General features: G+C 42.0%; 1 protein-coding gene across 2 annotated transcripts in view; it reads left to right on the top strand.

Annotated features, from left to right (window-relative positions):
- Positions 1 to 14,360: 14,360 nt before the first annotated feature.
- Positions 14,361 to 19,047, top strand: part of LOC114662879 (very low-density lipoprotein receptor-like) — a 55,595-nt gene continuing 50,908 nt past the window's right edge. Inside the window, exon 1 of one of the 2 annotated variants that reach the window (XM_028816591.2) lies at positions 14,361 to 14,522. In XM_028816591.2, coding sequence (XP_028672424.1) covers positions 14,453 to 14,522 — 70 coding nt within the window. In that variant the 5' untranslated portion in view covers positions 14,361 to 14,452. The remainder of the gene's footprint in view (positions 14,523 to 19,047) is intronic. The other variant, XM_028816592.2, reaches the window with a different exon arrangement.

Genomic DNA, 19,047 nt, shown 5'->3' with positions numbered 1-19,047 from the left:
TTTACTTTCTCAAATGGAAGCTCATGTGTGATCAATGCAGTTATTTTACATCAGGAACACGTGGACACAGTTGGAAGCTTGTGAAAGGTAAACTTCACAGAAACATTGGGAAGTTTTTCTTTAAACAAAGAACGATAGACACTTGGAATAAGAGACCAAGTAGTGTGGTAAACAGTAAAACTTTGTTTTCTGGAAGATTCTAATGTGTCAAACATTTAAAAAAAAAATGCAAAGCCACTTGTGGTTAATTACATTTTCTTCAGCCCCTCTGGAGGTGGAGGCTGCAATGATGATGTGGACAAGAGCCATGAGGGCGGGCAGCTGATTCACTTGTGTACAGGGACACTCTCGCCACATGTCTAAACATTCTGAACAATATTGTGAATTGCAAGGAGTGGAGCTTTAAATTCTGAAACCCTGTACTCCTCCACATTTGCTTTGTGAGCCCAAAGATAGTTACTGTCTGATCAATCATTTTGCCTTTCCTGACTTTTCCACATAAAGTGAATTCAGAAAGCAATCAGACCCCTTTGCTTTCTGCACATTTTATTGTGTTGTAGGCTTAATTTTAAATTAATAAATTTGCCATTTTTTTCCCGCCAATCCACATCCAACAACCCATCATAACAAAATGAAAACATGTTTTCAGAAAAGACTGAAAATATATAAAATCCAAAACTGAAACCTCTCATTCATATTAGTATTCAGACCCTTTACTCTGGCACTCCAAATTGTGCTCAGGTGCATCTAAGTTTGCTTTAATTATCTTTGAGATGTGTCTGGAATGTGATTGGAGGCCACCTGTGGCAAACTGAATTGATTGGTCATCGTCTAGAAAGGTACACATTACAGGTGCTGGTCATAAAATTAGAATATCATGACAAAGTTGATTTATTTCAGTAATTTCATTCAAAAAGTGAAACTTGTATATTAGATTCATTCATTACACACAGACTGATGTATTTCAAATGTTTATTTCTTTTAATGTTGATGATTATAACTGACAACTAATGAAAGTCCCAAATTCAGTATCTCAGAAAATTAGAATATTGTGAAAAGGTTCAATATTGAAGACACCTGGTGCCACACTCTAATCAGCTAATTAACTCAAAACACCTGCAAAAGCCTTTAAATGGTCTCTCAGTCGAGTTCTGTAGGCTACACAATCATGGGGAAGACTGCTGACTTGACAGTTGTCCAAAAGATGACCATTGACACCTTGCACAAGGAGGGCAAGACACAAAAGGTCATTGCTAAAGAGGCTGGCTGTTCACAGAGCTCTGTGTCCAAGCACATTAATAGAGAGATGAAGGGAAGGACAAGATGTGGTAGAAAAATGTGTACAAGCAATAGGGATAACCGCACCCTGGAGAGGATTGTGAAAGAAACCCCATTCAAAAATGTGGGGGAGATTCACAAAGAGTGGACTGCAGCTGGAGTCAGTGCTTCAAGAACCACCACACACAGACGTATGCAAGACATGGGAGAGGCACAGAATCCACGTTGCGTGAGGTCCAGTGTAAAGTTTCCACAGTCAGTGATGGTTTGGGGTGCCATGTCATCTGCTGGTGTTGGTCCATTGTGTTTTCTGAGGTCCAAGGTCAATGCAGCCGTCTACCAGGACGTTTTAGAGCACTTCATGCTTCCTGCTGCTGACGAACTTTATGGAGATGCAGATTTCATTTTCCAACAGGACCTGGCACCTGCACACAGTGCCAAAGCTACCAGTACCTGGTTTAAGGACCATGGTATCCCTGTTCTTGATTGGCCAGCAAACTCGCCTGACCTTAACCCCATAGGGTATTGTGAAAGGGAAGATGCAATACGCCAGACCCAACAATTCAGAAGAGCTGAAGGCCACTATCAGAGCAACATGGGCTCTCATAACACCTGAGCAGTGCCACAGACTGATCGACTCCATGCCACGCCGCATTGCTGCAGTAATCCAGGCCAAAGGAGCCCCAACTAAATATTGAGTGCTGTACCTGCTCATACTTTTCATGTTCATACCTTTCAGTTGGCCAACATTTCTAAAAATCCTTTTTTTGCATTGGTCTTAATTGATATTCTAATTTTCCGAGATACTGAATTTGGGACTTTCATTAGTTGTCAGTTATAATCCTCAACATTAAAAGAAATAAACATTTGAAATACATCAGTCTGTGTGTAATGAATGAATCTAATATACAAGTTTCACTTTTTGAATGGAATTACTGAAATAAATCAACTTTGTCATGATATTCTAATTTTATGACCAGCACCTGTGTGCTTTCATCATGCACTGTACTTGGTGTCAAATCAAAGTCTTTAATGTATTTATTGCCTGTCTTTTTTGTGCTGTTCTTTGGTATAGTAAAGAATTCCCCCTTCAAAATATTCCCATTTTTTTACTTTACAACCTTACATGAAAACACATAAACCAATATTTTTTCCAGCTTTACTTACACAATGCAATCTCTAACATCCAAGTGAAAGATATTCATGCCCTTGCTTGGTAGTGCAACTGACAGCAAACAACTGACTGTGGGTGGCAAGCCACTTTCAAAAGATCTCAGGGACAGAATTGTGAACAGACATAAGGCAGGAGATGGAGACCAAAACATCTCAAAGGCTTTATCAATCCCAAGGAGCCCAGTAAAGTCCATCATAAAGAAGTGGCAAGCGCTTGGTACTACTAGGACCCCCCCTGGATCCGGCTATCCCTCCAAACTGGATGAAGGAGGAAACTGGTAAGAGAGGCTACCAAGGGGCCAATGGCCACTTTGAAGGAGGTACAGGATTTTATGGCAAAGAGTGGTCATTAATGGTGTGCATGTGACAACAGTTTCACAAGTGCTCCACAATTGTGGCTTGTTTGGGAGGGTCGCAAGGAAGAAGCCACTTCTCAAGAAAGGCCACATTAAGGCTCGTTTGAGCTTTGCCACAATGCACCTTGAAGATTCTGATACCAAGCGGAAAAAGGTCTTATGGTCCGATGAGACCAAAATCAAACTATTTGGCCTCAATACCAAATGGTACACCAATGCAACTCACGATCCACTACACACCATATCTACAGTAAAGCATGGAGGTGGCAGCATGTGGGGGGGTTTCTATGCCGCAGGGCCTGGGGCTCTCGTTGGGGTAGAAGAAAAAATAGATGGGGCAAAATCCCGTCGAATTCTTGAAGAAAACCTGTTACCCTCTGCCAGAAAGTTGAAGATGAGCAGAATGTTCACCTTTCAACACAACAACGTCCCGAAGCACACAGCAACATTCAGCTGACAGTGGTTGAAGGAGAAAAAAGTGAATGTCCTGGTGTGGCCAGTCGGAGCCCAGACCTAAATCACACTGAAAATCTGTGGAAAGATCTGAAGATAGCAGACCACCAACACTCACCATCCAATGTGACCAAACTTGAACAGTTAAACTGTAAAGAAGAGTAGGGGGCAAATATCTAGATGTGCAAAGCTGATAGAGAAGTAGCTCAACAGACTCAAGTCTGTCACTAAAGCAAAAGGGGGTTCAACAAAATGACATGGGGGGGGGGGGGGGGTGATCCTTTATTAATCTCAGTAGGTCTTGTTTTTGATTTTTTTATCATTTTTCTGAACTGTAGCTGTGACATCTTTCACTTGGATGTTAGAGGTGGCATTGAGTAAGTAAAGCTGGGATGAAATATTGGAAATATTGTGTGTTTTCATTTAAGACTGTAAAGCAAAAAAATAGGAATATTTCAAAGGGGAGAATCTTTTCTATACCCACTGTATACAGACATTTTGCTTTTAAATAAAAGGTCTGTTCTAGTAGTGAGTTCATCTGCTGGAGCGCAGGATCTCTGCTCCAGTAGCATGACCTCCTGTTTTGAACCATCTCTGTAGTGCTGAATTAATTAGTGTCTCAGCACTGCTGCACTTAATTTAATTTAAAAACACATGACATTAAGGCTTTATTTAAATGTTCTTGTAATTCAAGATATAAATAATAGGTTAATTCAATTCTGTATTGGAAATACATACTGACAAGTGCCTATCCACAGAAATCCACATACAAGTCTTAAGAATGGGCTTGATTGATATGTCCTTGCACGAGCTGTTAAAAGGGAATGGGAAACTTCTGGCTGAATTTTATACAGAAACAATATTGGATTAAATATGGAGTCCACAAGCAGGCAAAAAGTGTGGGGACATTTCAGTGTTATCCATCAAGTCAAGTCAGGTTGGGGAGCATGCACTGGTACAGTGTGTTGCCGCACCCACTACATGACCGAACAACTTGGGATCACGATTGGCGACCCCCCAGGCAGACACGCGGTCCAGTCCCACCCTCTGGAAGTGACCCTCTGTCTGCCGCAGCCAGGTATTACGTGGGCGACCCCTTGGTCTGGTCCAGCCACTCGAGTCCCCAACAATGAGGATCTTATGAGCCGGATCACCCTCAGGGAAACACGGCACATGGCTGTAGTGCCGTAACTGATGCTCCCTCACAATGCAGGCAGTGTGCCTCATTCGGGACTCCATTAGCAACACAAAGTCAAACCAACGGTACCCAAGGATTTTCAAGAGAGACACAGTACCAGAGGAGTCCAGTCTTCGTCTCAGGTCACTGGATAGCGTCCATGTCTCGCAATCATATAGCAAGACAGGAAGCACCAGGACTCTAAAGACTTGGACCTTCGTCCTTTTGCAGAGATATCAAGAGCGCCACACACTCCTTTCCAGCGACCTCATGATCCCCCATGCTCTCCCAATCCATCTACTGACTTCATAGGAAGAGTCACCAGAGACATGAATGTCACTGCTGAGGTAACTAAACCTCTCGATGAGGACGACACTCTCTCCGCAGACAGACACACTGCTGATGGCCGTGACCAAGAGGTCATTAAAGGCCTGGCTGTTGGTTTTTATCAGGACACTCGCAATCCCAGACACTCAGACTCTCAAGTGCCCTGATAAGAGCCTCCAATGACTCCACGAAGATCACAGCATCGTCAGCAAAGTCAAGATCTGTGAATCTTTCTTCACCAACAGATGCCCCACAGCCGCTGGACCCCACGACCCTACCTAACACCCAGTCCATACAAGCATTGAACAGATCCCCACGATGTTGCTGGATATCATGGCCTGCCTATACACTGGTACTGTGAGTGTTATCCATCAGTACGTAAATATTCAACTACTAGCCATGTGCGCCCAACTACGTTGCGTGTGTTAAAGTTGTCTGTGAAGGGCTCCCTGTTTAAACATGGCTGCCAGTCGTGAACTGGGCCCTTCGTCGCACAGCATTATGATTTTTTATATGGGAAACAAAATTACAAAACAAAACCCTTGGACATTGATTCAATAGGAACGGCCTACTCGGAATCACTGTCCGAATAGTAGTTATGTGGTGTTGGAGGAGCATTTCTGCTTCTCTCCGTTCACAGTCCGTCTCATTTTCATGACGCTGTCGTTTCCTCTCACGATCTCTTCTCAACCTTTCTCCAATCTCGTAGGTTGCTGTGTGGTAATCCAAAGAGTAAGGAAGAACCAATGCTTCTTTCCTGAACTCCAAATGCCGACTGATGGAAAATCACAGAAGTGTGTCTGACTTATATACTCTGACTGCCGACTCCAAGAAGTGGGTGAACATTCGATCTGGACGAAGTGCTGCCAACGACAGTCGATAGAAACACAAAAAACCACAGTCTCGACAACGAAGCAGGTGTCGACACCAGGGGGGGTATTTTTCGTACGTGGATTAGTCGTTTAGCCGGATGTAATTGTTGACGATTTGGCCTGATCCTGGATCTGTCGGTTTTTCGAAACTCTTGCTGGAAGTGTTGTCACAGCAACACACCCTAATCCTCAAACCTGCTCGGAGCAGGTTTGTTCTACGTAAACCAGGATTAGTTTACACACGTAATCAGTGATGGTGTGTGGAAGTCATCCAGTCAGGGCTTCGCCGTTCATGAATGAGCGACCAATTGATATTGGTGCGCAAATTATACGAAGAGAATTTCATATAGAGAGGGCTTTGCGCGATCGGCAAGATCCTTTATTGCTCCCGGAGGAAATTCTTTTCGAAAGATACCGCTTTAGCCGAGGGGGAATATTGTACCTCAAAAATTTATTAGCACCTTATATTCAAAGTCAAACTCGGCGAAGTCGGTCTCTCACAACCACACAGACAGTAGGCATTGCTTTGAGGTTTTTTTTATATACTGTAGGCGATGCGGAAAATCTAACTAAAAGTGCAGTTTGCCAGGCAATTCGTAAAGTCTGTTTGGCTCTGAAATATTTCCTTCGGGTTTTCATAGTGTTTCCTGGACACCTGCGTGTGCAGACAATAAAAGAGGCGTTTCATGCCATTGCAGGTAGGTAATACAAAGGCTAAACCACCCACAGTTCCATGAAGAATCTCAATCAGCCTAACATTCTCATTACCAGGATTTCCAAATCTGATTGGGGCACATGGGACTGATCAGAGTGGAGTCTGATCAAACATTATTTGGAAAATGTACCTCTCCTCCTGATGAATAATCAGACACCGTGTCTTCATCAAATATTTGACCTTCGTCAATATCTCGTTGGTCAGACACAGGTTCAAGGGGTATGACATTCCCTGCAATTGACCCAACAAAAAAGAGGGCTATATGGAACATACCTATGGCACACATGGAGGACAAATATATGCAATGACCATCCTTTACCTGAAATGAAGTGACCACTGCATCCTGCCACTGGTTCTGAGGAGGAGCTTCCCCCTGGAATGCCCTCAGAAACAGGGCGATGGGCATTTTGCTGGAGAGCCAACTCTTCTGCAGGGGTTAGGTCTGGACCGCGTGGACCTCCACTTGTTTTTTCCTTGTCTGCCTTCTTATTAGCTTTAAAATTTATGTTTTTTACATTATATATGGTTATTTAAGTCAACAGTTGTTTAAATAGTTATATACCAATATTTACCAGTTTGAAGTATATTCTTGTACTTCACTTTAACCTGTTCCCATGTTCTCCTTGTGCTCACGTTTGATCTGGAATTATGACATCCATCCATCCATCCATTTTCAACCCGCTGAATCCGAACACAGGGTCATGGGGGTCTGCTGGAGCCAATCCCAGCCAACACAGGGCACAAGGCAGGAACCAATCCAGGGCAGGGTGCCAACCCACCGCAGGACACACACAAACACACCCACACACTAGGGCCAATTTAGAATCTCCAATTCACCTAACCTGCATATCTTTGAACTGTGGGAGGAAACCGGAGTACCCGGAGGAAACCCACGCAGACACGAGGAGAACATGCAAATTCCACACAGGGAGGGCCCGGGAAGCAAACCCAGGTCTCCTAACTCCTAATCTGACGCATAGGAAATGAAACGCTGCATTCAGTAAGTACAATGCACACTACTTAGCGTTTAATTTGTCGGCCACTTTTTGCCAGCCGTCTTTTCTGGTCTGGGCTGCTTTTGCAGTGTTACCGCTTGTGCATATTAAATCTTGAAATTCTTCATGTCCTTTGAATAAAAGGTCTTGCGCCGCGTGTGTGAAAAAAAAAAATGCGCCCGTTCTTTCGTCATTTTGTTACAGCCTATCAAAGACATGCTGATCATGTTTTCTAGACTCATTATATATGGGCTTTTCAATCAGCGTGGGCGTGCGCATTCATCTCGTATGATTAGATCCAGCTAGACTAATCTAATACATGGCTGCGTTTGAAAAACCGACTTATCTGGATGAGTGTCACCGGCATTAACTTATCCAAGATGAGGCACCTGATCTCGGATGATTTAAGCGACGTACGAAACATACCCCCCAGATCTAAACACAAAGAGTGGTATCGACAGTGTTTGTAACCAAAAGTAACAACCAAGGTGTTGTGTATTCAGCCAGTACAAACAGCATGTAGTCTCCTTTAGTTCAATCCTCTTTAATCACCACACTCCAACCTCATCCAACGATCCTTCCCCTCACTTCCTCTCCTCCTCCATCACTACTGCCCTCTACTGAACACAGCAGGGACACCACATGAATTCGCGGACAAACAAAGATCAAGATCCAAATGAAGATTATATATAAAGATATTGTTTTTCTGTAGTGGAACTGGAAATGTGTCGTTAATACTGCTGGCTATTGTAGCCACATCCCCTAAACTCTCTTACACAGTGTCCTCCATAATGTTTAGGACAAAGACCTGTTTTCCTTGAACTTTTTCCCCCTGCACAGTTCAAAAATAAAAATCAAACAATTCAGACATTGCAATTAAAGTGCACGTTGCAGACTTTCATGTAAGTGGGATTTTATGACAGAGCAGCCGGACAGGGGTCTCTTCTCAGTAAAAGACATATGAAAGCTCACTTCAAGTTAGCAAAGAGGTACCTGAAGGACTTTCAGACTGGGAGAAACAAGGTTAGTGTCCTATCTGGAGGAAACCTGCTTACGACCTGTGCAATGCCATTCCAGCAATGAAGAACGGTGATGGCAGCATCATGCTCTGCGGGTGTTTGTAATGGCAGGGACTGAGAGACTAGACAGGGTCGAGGGAAAGTTGAACATAGCAAAGTACGCAGATATCCTTAATCAAAACCCCTGCAGAGCACTCTGGACCTCGGACTAGGCTGAAGGTTCATCTTCCTATATGACAATAACCCTAAGCACAAAGCAAGGCAACACATGATAGAATGAGGGCAACTCTTTGTATATCCCTGAGCGGCCCATCGAATGCCTGGACATGAATCCAATCAAACATCTCTAGAGAGACCTGAAACTGCTTATCCATTGACGGTCTCCATCCAACCTAACAGATCTTGAGAGGACCTGCAGAGAAGAATGACAGAAAATAAATGATGGTGTGTGAAGCTTGTTGCATCAGACCCAAGAAGACTCCCATGCTGGAATCACTGCCAATTGGTCTTCAAGGAAGTACTAAGAAAAGGATCTCAATACTTGAATCAATTGGATATACAGTATATTTTTTTTAATTTCTAATAAATTTGCATAAATTTAGAAGTCAAGGAAAATTACCCCTTTTAATCGGCTAACTAAAAAGATTGCAATATGCAAGCTTTCAAGGCAACTCAGGCCCCATCTTCAGGGTAATGCTGCATGAAGAAGGGGCCTGAGTTGCCCCGAAAGCTTGCATATTGTAATCTGTCTAGTTAGCCAATAAAAGGTGCCATTTTGCTTGACTTCTCACTACATTCATAATGACTAACACGGTACAACACTTCTAGTACTAAACACAAATTTAGAAAAAGTAAGAGAAGGTCAGGATGTGTAGCTGCATAAGTGGAGAAAAACATCAGAGTCTGTAGTTTAAGAAACAAACACCTTACAGGTCCTCAGTTGGCTTCTTCCTCAAGTACACATCAAATACTAGTGTTTTCTGTAACAGAAAAAGCCAACTCCAGTGTGCTGGCCTTAGAGGCAGAGTTTCAAAGAAAAAGCCATATGCAAACCTGGCAAATAAAAAAGAAAAGGTTAAAATGGACAAAAGAACACAGACATTGGGCAGAAAATGACTGGAAGGGCATATTATGGAACCTCGGCAAAGTAACCAGTCATTGTGGGTTTGTAATGGTAAAGTGCTAGGAAAACCAAAAGCCTAGAGAAAAAAAAAGGGCAACAACATCTGCTGAGCACCAAGCAAATCGTCACTGATTATGTGGCAAGAACTCCATAATCCTTATATATAATTTGATAGTATCCATATGTATGGTGTTCGCGGCAAAACCCTGTATGTATGGTGTTCGCGGCAATACCTTGACACAATACAAGTTAGAAGCATGAGTAGTGATGGCTGGGTATTAAAAACAGTCATTGTTTAAATTTTAGCCGATCTCAGATCTAAAATGAGTGACGATCGCAACGCAGCCACAACAGCAGCGGCCGCGGAAAGGATGCGTAGGAAATGAAGTCACATGACTGACGAGGAACGTAGACTTGCTAATGTGACCAGACGTACACAATGTGCACAACAAACGGATGAGCAGCGTGCGGCTACAAATGCTGCTAACGCTGAAAGAAATCGTGCAAATTGGACACAAAGGACAGATGAAGAACGTGCGCTACAGAATGCTACTAACGCTGAAAGAAATCATGCCAGCTGTGCATAAGCGACTGAAGAAGCTCGAGTAGCCACAAATGCAGCACGGGTTGAAAGACATCGAGCAGCCCATGCCTTGCAGCGTGAAAATACTCAGCGGCACGGCATTGCCATGTGCAATCATACAGATATTATTGAGGACAAAGTTCCGGAGCACCACTCTGGCGCATTTGACAACCTGTGCAAACATTGCAACTCATTCAACTTCACCTGTGAGAACAAGCAAGATGGAGAATACAACTGCTGCCATAAAGGTCAAGTTCGAATTAACCCTTACAGATACCCTGACAGGTTTAAGAACCTTGTGACATATTTAGACCCAAACTCCAAGCATTTCTTGGAAAATATCAGAAAGGACAACAGTGCATTAGCCTGTGTATCCATGGGTGCACAAATATCCCTGCCTCCAGGCCATGGTCCATATTGTTACAGAATACATGGCCAAATATACCATCAATCTGGAACCTTGCACTCCGGAGAGGGTGAAACACCAAAATTTGCTCAGATCTATATATTAGAACAAAATCATTTCAGGGACTTAAAAAAACAAATAATTCTTTGCAGAGAAAGTATTGATTTCACAAACATAGAATTTGTAGCCCGATTCGATCGGGCTCCCAGTCGCTAGTCTATATATATATATATATATATATATATATATATATATATATATTATACAGTGGAACCTCGGTTCACGACCATAATTCGTTCCAAACCTCTGGTTGTAAACCGATTTGGTCATGAACCGAAGCAATTTCCCCCATAGGATTGTATGTAAATACAATTAATCCATTCCAGACCGTACGAACTGTATGTAAATATATTTTTTTAAAGATTTTTAAGCACAGATATAGTTAATTACACCATAGAATGCACAGTGTAATAGTAAACTAATGTAAAAACATTAAATAACACTGACACAAACACCCAGGCTCCCTGCTCAGCTGCACATGCAGGCTCACTCTCTCTCAGCAGACCGCGAGCCCCCTCTCTCTCTATAACATTGCAGTAGTTCGCGCTATAGCCTTACAACCCGATCACTGTAAACACTCCTTTTAAATGAGTTTTAAGCACAGGGGGAAAAAAGGAACATACGAACAAAACCGAACTTTATTTGAAAGCCAACCAAGACAGTAACATTGCAGGAGTTCACGCTAATAGCATTACAACCCAATCACTGTAAACACTCTTTTTAAATGAGTTTTAAGCACAGGGAAAAAAATGAACATTTGAAAAAAGAGAAAAGTAACATTGCAACACTTTCTTCTCACCACTCTTCACTTGCTTAGAAGCCATGGTTAACTGCAAAAGCACACGAAATACTGTAGAGCACAAAGAGTTCACAGGTAAAGCACGCACTCTGACTGAGAACAATGATCAGGGAGAGGCTGAACACGTGCTTAAATACAGTAATCGGCGCGTATGAACCGTAAGGGAAATGAAATAGAGCACAAAGAGTTCACAACGAAAGCACGCACGCAGGCACGTGCAAGCACGCACGTCTGACCGAGAACAATGCAACACATGCGGAAATCATCGGCGTGCACAAACCGAAAGGGAAACTAGCTTGTTCATATACCGAGTGTGTGGTCGTGAACTGAGGCAAAAGTTTGGCGAACTCTTTGGTTGTAAACCGAGTTGTATGTGTACCGAGACGTTTATGAACCGAGATTCCACTGTATATATATATATATATATATATATATATATATATATATATATATATATATATATATATATATATATATATACACACACACACACTAGTCATTGAGCCCGTTACAATAACGGGCGCTAGAACAGTAGTGCATAAACATTAGTAGGAACAGTCTATATTAAATGGCAAGGACTTTGACCTCATTCTTTTTGTTGGTCGTATTTTTCTTTGTCGTTCAGCCTTTCTTTTATTGATGTTTACTTGCTGAGCAGACTGTTCTTCGTGGGCTGCCGCCGTGTATTGTGTGTCTTTAATTTTCTGTGACAGTAATACTGTCTTGTACGTCTGCTGGCTTGTACGTCCGTAATATACCTTTAATTTCCCCTGGTGGTAATACAGGTGTGTGCGTCGGAAATATGCCTTTAATCTCCTCTGACAGTAATACTGGCTTGTATGTGGCTGTAATATGCGTCACTGTATTGTGTACCTTTAATTTCCTCTCGCAGTAATACTGGTTTGTATTTCCCTAAAACGCCTGTAAGTTTCTCTGACAGAAATATTGCGCATCGCACCGTGCCCCGCGCATGCGCACTTCACCAGAAGACACACGGACACCTGGACGCACACAGGGATTTTATTAAAGAGGATATATATATATATATATATATATATATATATATATATATATATATATATAATATAAAAAATCAATGTATGTATGTTCCAGCATCACGTCCAATCGAAGTGGAGCAATTTTCATGAAATTTGGTACACGTTTATCATTGATCGACTAAAAATACTGTAAGGTGAAATCAACCCTGTGGAGAGTCTTGTAGGCATGTTATCATCCAGTTGACTCGGAATGACCACCAGAGGGCGCACTGGAGGTGACTGCCAGCTTTCTTTATGTTTGAGCACCAATGTGCCCCTGTTGCTTTTGAAATTAAATAGAGTTCGCTGGTTCTGAGCATCAAGTGGATGCACATTAGTGAGTCTTCATTGTCTGTTAATTTTTATTTTTAAAGTTGTGTTTTTTTAATTATATTTTTCTCAAACAAAAAATAAAAAAACACATTATTTTCCTCTCGGGCAATGCCGGGTATTTCAGCTAGTAATAATAATAAGAAGAACAAGAAGAAGAGCAGCACCATCTGCTGAGCGTCAAGTGTATGATACAGAATGCAAGAATGACACAAGAGAAACACATGCTGACAGCTGAGAAGATTGTCAAATGTGTGAATTCACACTCAACTGTCAGGTCTTACATGTGTAAACAACTAGCAAAAAATGTACTGTTTTTTTTAAATTTAGCAGCTTGTTGTGTCACACAGCCCCCTCTATAACCTGAAAAGCTCATTATTTAATCTTCTCTAAACAGTATGCTTAGAAAAAACAACAACTGCTTTGGAATTTGTTGTATTTTTGGAGAGGGCAGCACAGTGGTGAAGTGGTAGTGCTGCTGCCTTGCAACAAGAAGGCTGGAGTTCATGTCCTGGGTCCACTCTGCATTGACTTTGCATGTTCTTCTTGTGTCTGCATGGGTTTCCTCCAGGTGCTCCAATATCCTTATAGACTGGTGATGCTAAATTGGCCTTAATGTGTGTGTTCACCGTGCAACAGGCTGCCGCTATATCCAGGAATTGTTCCTACCTTGTGACCGATTCTTGTACAGTACTTATGGGGCTCCAGCTTCCTCACAACCCTGCTTTGGATAAAGTAGGTTTACAAAATGAATAAATGTATTTATTGATCATCAAACTTTATTGAACGTGCATAAAAGATGGCAAAATACAGTGCTGACCACCGTAATAGCAGGAAGAAGTGCAGCAACATCTGCTGAGCATAAAAGAAAACCACAAAAGGGTCTTAGGTGACAAAGAACAAGAACAAGAGGACAAGGCATAGAAGGAGATATCCAAAAAGGAAGTTCTCCAAATTACAGATCAATTGATCAGCAGGCAAACATACTATACGGTTATACACACACACACACACACCATACACACACTACGGTACTTTTCTGCATCATTATTTTATAATGTCCATTTTATTTATTTAATTTTGGAACAAATAGTATTCTACACATCTGTGCTAATCTGTAGTAGAAAAAAATGTAAACTGTTTTTAATTGTACAATTGTAACTTTAAGATGTGTACAGTACTCTCGGAGTATTGAATAAAATGATTTGTAGTATTCTGTTTTCATTTTGACACCAAACATCATTGGGCACAATAGAAAATGAATTTTAAAATCTGAAAGGGATGGATGTTATTATAAGAGTTAACATAATCTGTGTGATTTTTGTAAGATGCCCGTTCAAGTTTGCTACCTCAGGTAGCCTACCTGCTGTTTTCACCCAGTTCTGAAGCAAAGGTTTCCCTTAACTACATTTCAACAAGAAGTCTTCACACAGTTTGAGTTTTCGTGCCGGATTAAACAACTAAACTCGTCTGTAACGCGTTTGAAAAGAATGCAGCTCGTGACCGGTACAACCTGACTGTTGTCATGCCGTAACATACCATGACATTGCATTTTTAAACCGCTTTACCCATATTACAGCCTCGAAGGGGCGGTCTGCCTGCCTGCCAGGCGACTGCCTCGTTGTCCATAGAGAGAAGTAAACGAATCATCTTACCGCACATGCGCACTACCTCCATCCATCCTCGTTTTGAAAGCACACGGCTACTGACATTCTCACTCCGCCCTTCAGAAGAGACAGGAGGTCGAGCATGAGTTGCTGCTATGCCGCTGCGGTCTTTTTCATGTGTATCAGCTTGCAGTTGTATGGCCAGGTGTCGGGTGAGTTACGCTGGATATTATTTTCGCCGTTCACTTTCTTACCTTTTCTGTTCTGGCGCCACTACTTTTATCTTCCTACTTTGTACAGTCATTCATTCGACAAGGACGCATATGCTTTGCGAGGTCCACGCCTCCCCACAATGGGTGCCGGAATATGATTGGTCAGTTAATTTTGTCTCTCGATTATAATTGGCCCATATGCCTGTTCGTTAAGATCCGCGCCCCCTTTTTTTGGCTTCTAGTTAACAGCCATGCGAGGACATGTCCAAGTTTTTAAAATTCAAAGGATTAATCATGAAAAGCAAGTTGTAGAGCAGGGCTTGTATTATTCATGCTTTGCAAAACTTGCTTACGAACGAATTTGTAGAAACATTTCATAAGATGTGATACTTTTCTTTCCGTAGTGTGGGCCTGCTGAGCTACACAGCATCCATTCCTAAATGTGGCGCCCTCAACTTGTTGTTCGGATTATTGAGCACCTGTAATTATCAGGCTAGCATACAGGAAGAAAAAAAGTGACGCAATGTATTTGTTTGACTAACCAGTGTGATGTTTGCTGGGTCGGCGCGTGAAATAATACACATCTAACAACCCCTTGCAGCCCCCATAGGTCTATATGGACGATACCCATATAATACGTATGCTAGACAGTACTGGCATCGTGATGCTGCGAAGAATAATCATTTTTGAAACAAAACGTGAAACAGTAGAAAAGACGATATTTAAAACCATTACAAACGAAAATCGGCACTTCGCTCAATACAAATGTATATAAATATGAAGCAAAAAATAAAACGGCGCAATCCCGCATGATTCTCTAAATATATAAGCTGCTTCAGATTCTTTAAGTTAAGACACCCAAAGGCGCGTGGTGCCAAATCTTTTAACAAGCATGGTGTATGAGAATTTAAGCAGATTCCACAAATTACCACCTTTTTTTTTATACAGTACAATGTGTATGGGCGTGCGATCCATCATACATATTAGGGGAAGGGGGCCAAAAAATGATAGGCAACAAGATACTGCGGACCAGAGTTGTCAAACTCCCGTCCTGGAGGGCCGCAGTGGCTGCAGGTTTTCATTTTAACCATCTTCTTAATTAGTGACCAGTTTTTGCTGCTAATTAGCTTGCCTTCGATTTATTTAACTTGACTCGGGGGGCCTTTGTTGTTTCCCTTTCCTTAATTAGCAGCCAAATAATAGACAGGATGCACAGTGGCGCAGTGGGTAGCGCTGCTGCCACGCAGTAAGGAGACCTGGGTTCGCTTCCCGGGTCCTCCCTGTGTGGAGTTTGCATGTTCTCCCCGTGTCTGCGTGGGTTTCCAAAGACATGCAGGTTAGGTGCATTGACGATTCTAAATTGTCCCTAGTGTGTGCTTGGCATGTGGGTGCGTGCCCTGTGGTGGGCTGGTGCCAGCCCGGGGTTTGTTTCCTGCCTTGCGCCCTGTGTTGGCTGGGATTGGCTCCAGCAGACCTCTGTGACCCTGTAGTTAGGATTAGCAGGTTGTATAATGGATGGATGGATGGATAATAGAGAGACACAAGATGAGCCGCCACATGACCAGCTCACCTGTGCCCATGACACAATATCTGAAAATAAAGAAAGGTGAAGGTCTCAGTAAGGTTGATCTCTCAGGTCACCCAAAACATTTTGACAGTGTTCTTAGAAAAAACAGAAAATCAACAGTTCTGTGGCAGAATGAGAGCAGCAAGAAGCCATGGAATTAAATAATGAGTTTAATTAACAGCAAGAATCGGCTTCTCATTAAGAAAGTGATTGGAGTGAAATTGGTTGGAGTTTGAAGCCCCAGTTTAGCTGGTCATCTTTTGGCTTGTTTCATTTCTGTTTAGCTGTCATTTTAATGAAGAAAAGAATCAATTCAGAGCACTGAACCCTTAAAAACGGGGTTATTAAAATGAAGGGGAAAAGAATTTAATTAGCAGTGAAAATTGGTTACTGATTAGAAAAAGAGTGAGAATGAAAACCTGCAGCCACTGCGACCCTCCTGCCTTAATTGTTTTTTCTTTAATTAGCAGCCAAACAATAGTGAAATACAAAATGAGCCAAAACATGACCAGCAAACTGTGGCCATCATAACAATATCTGAAAATAAAGCAAGGTGAAGTTCTCAGGAATGCTGACCTGCTCAGGTGCACAAAACATTTTAACAGTGTTGCTCTTAGAAAAGAGAAAATCTACAATTTCTGAAATGTCTGCTGTTGCACAGTGAGAGCAGCAACAAGCCATAGAATTAAAGAACAGGTTTAATTAACAACACTCGGCACCTAATTAAGCAACTGGTTGGAGTGAAATTGGTTGCTGTTTGAGGCCCTGACATAGTTGGTCTTCTGTTGGCCCACTCACTTCACATTTGATTTCTGTTTAAAGAAAGAAATGAAGAAATTCAGAGAAACATCTTAAAAAAACAAGTGAATTAAAATTAATTCAGAAGAAGTTAATTAGCAAAAATAGGTCACTAATTAAGAAAAGGTTTACGATGAAAACCTGTGGCCCTCCAGGACCGGAGTTTGAAAACCCTGCTGTAGCCAATAATCCAGCAACTACAACATTAACAATAATAATCCTCAAATTGGTATAGAATAGGATACATGGACATATTAAAGTAATATTAAACGATCGACATGACTTTAGACTTTGGATTGACCATTAAAGACTGATTTAATTCAAAGTGTCAGAAGCTCTTCCATGAGCTAACATTAACACGTTCTAAAACTCCTCGAATTCCATCCTCCATTGTCCACTATCAGCGAATTGTTAAGTATACTCCACACCAGTGTTTCCCAACCTTCGTGTTGTCAAGACCAAATATTTTACATGCTGGTGTGTTTGCCACCCTCTTGAGGGAGCAGTTGACCCCTTTTGTGAATTTAGTGCAGTCGTCTGGGTGGGTGGGGGGTTAGGGTGATCTCCCTTTGTGTATCAAGCTCGATCATTGAAAGTTAGAGTTGGGGGACCCATGCAACCATCAGTGCATTAAATGAATCAAGCTCTGTTGTCAATGCTTTTCCTCCTCTGTGAATCGAGCATGATTGTCAGAGCGGAGACTGGGGAAGATGACTGTGATCCACCTGCTGTAGATTGATTGCGATCATCAGTCCGGTGGATGGGGTTTCATCCGGGGTCGGCTGTGATCCACCTGTGATGCTGCCACGATCCATAGGTTGGGAAACACTGCTCTACACCTTCGCTTCCGACACACTAAAAACGTTTGCTATAGTTGCTATCTTGTAGTGAAAACCGACGCCGTCCATTCATTGGATGGTGATATTACATTCTTTGCATAATAAATTTATTTCTATAGCACATTTTCATACAAATGCTGGAACTCAAAGTGCTTTACAGGATGAAGAAAGAAAAAGATATAAAATAAAAATGAAATTAGGCAATGCTAATTAACAAAGAATAAAGCAAGATCCGATGGCCAGGGAGGACAGAAAAAACAAACAAAAAAAAAAAAAACGGATGGAGAGAAAAAAAAAAAACAACAAAATCTGCAGGGGTTCCAAGGCCATGAGACCACCCATCCACCCCTAGGCATTCTGCCTAACATAAATGATCTCAATCAGTCCTCATGGTTTTCAGGCTTCATGTTGAAGAATTAGACGATTCTGGTCATGTGGACCTCTGGCCTTCAGTCCATCAATGTTGGGACTGCATGGTGCTTTGATCAAGTGGTGGGTGGCTCAGTGGTAGCACTGTTGCTTCACAGCAAGGAGACCACGGTTCACATCTCCTGTTCTCCCTGTGTCTGCGTGGGTGTGCTCCGGCTTCCACCCACTGTCCAAAGACTTGTGCATTTGGTGTGTGGACATGTGTTCGCTGTGCCATGGACTGGCATGGCACCCTGTGCTTGCTGAAAGAGATTCCAGCCCTCACCCTGCAACCCTGGTCTGTATTAAGCTGGGTTAGAAAATGACACCATATTATACATCTATTTCATGGAATTCTGTGATTATATTATTGCAGTTTATTTTGAGGTCATAAATATAATCTATATGTTATAATTTACAGGGCTGCATATTAAAATTTTAATGGTGCTGTCACCAACATCTGTAAACTACCTGGCAGGCTGGAGAGTTAAATGAAGAGGTATCAGGACAATGATATTTGTTTATGTTGACATTCAAAGGTAATTCATTTTTCACTCATGTGACATTAATTCCATCATCTTACAGAACTGTGAAATAAATTTTAAAAAAGGGGGTGGCGATCTTTCCAAAAAATCCTATCACGGTCCTTTTAACACAAAGTCACGATCCACAATCTGAATTGCAACCTCTCTTTTCAATGTGGTATACACTTAGAGAATATCCGGACTCCAACTCATCAAGACCTAAGTAACATTTTATTTTAAATATCAAACAAAGTTGAATTCAATCGTTCTCTCATTCCCTAGCTAAGTGGAGTTAAGGAACACGCCCCGAAGCTGGCGAGTAAGTGAGGAAGGCCCGACCCCTGGCCCGTTGTGTGGATCTCGGATTCGCACAAATAAATCGGTACCAA

This window comes from Erpetoichthys calabaricus, chromosome 12 (genome assembly GCF_900747795.2).
Source record: "Erpetoichthys calabaricus chromosome 12, fErpCal1.3, whole genome shotgun sequence".
Lineage (NCBI taxonomy): Eukaryota > Metazoa > Chordata > Cladistia > Polypteriformes > Polypteridae > Erpetoichthys > Erpetoichthys calabaricus.
The sequence above is the reverse complement of the archived record's forward strand: the minus strand, read 5'-3'. Positions and strand labels throughout refer to the sequence as shown.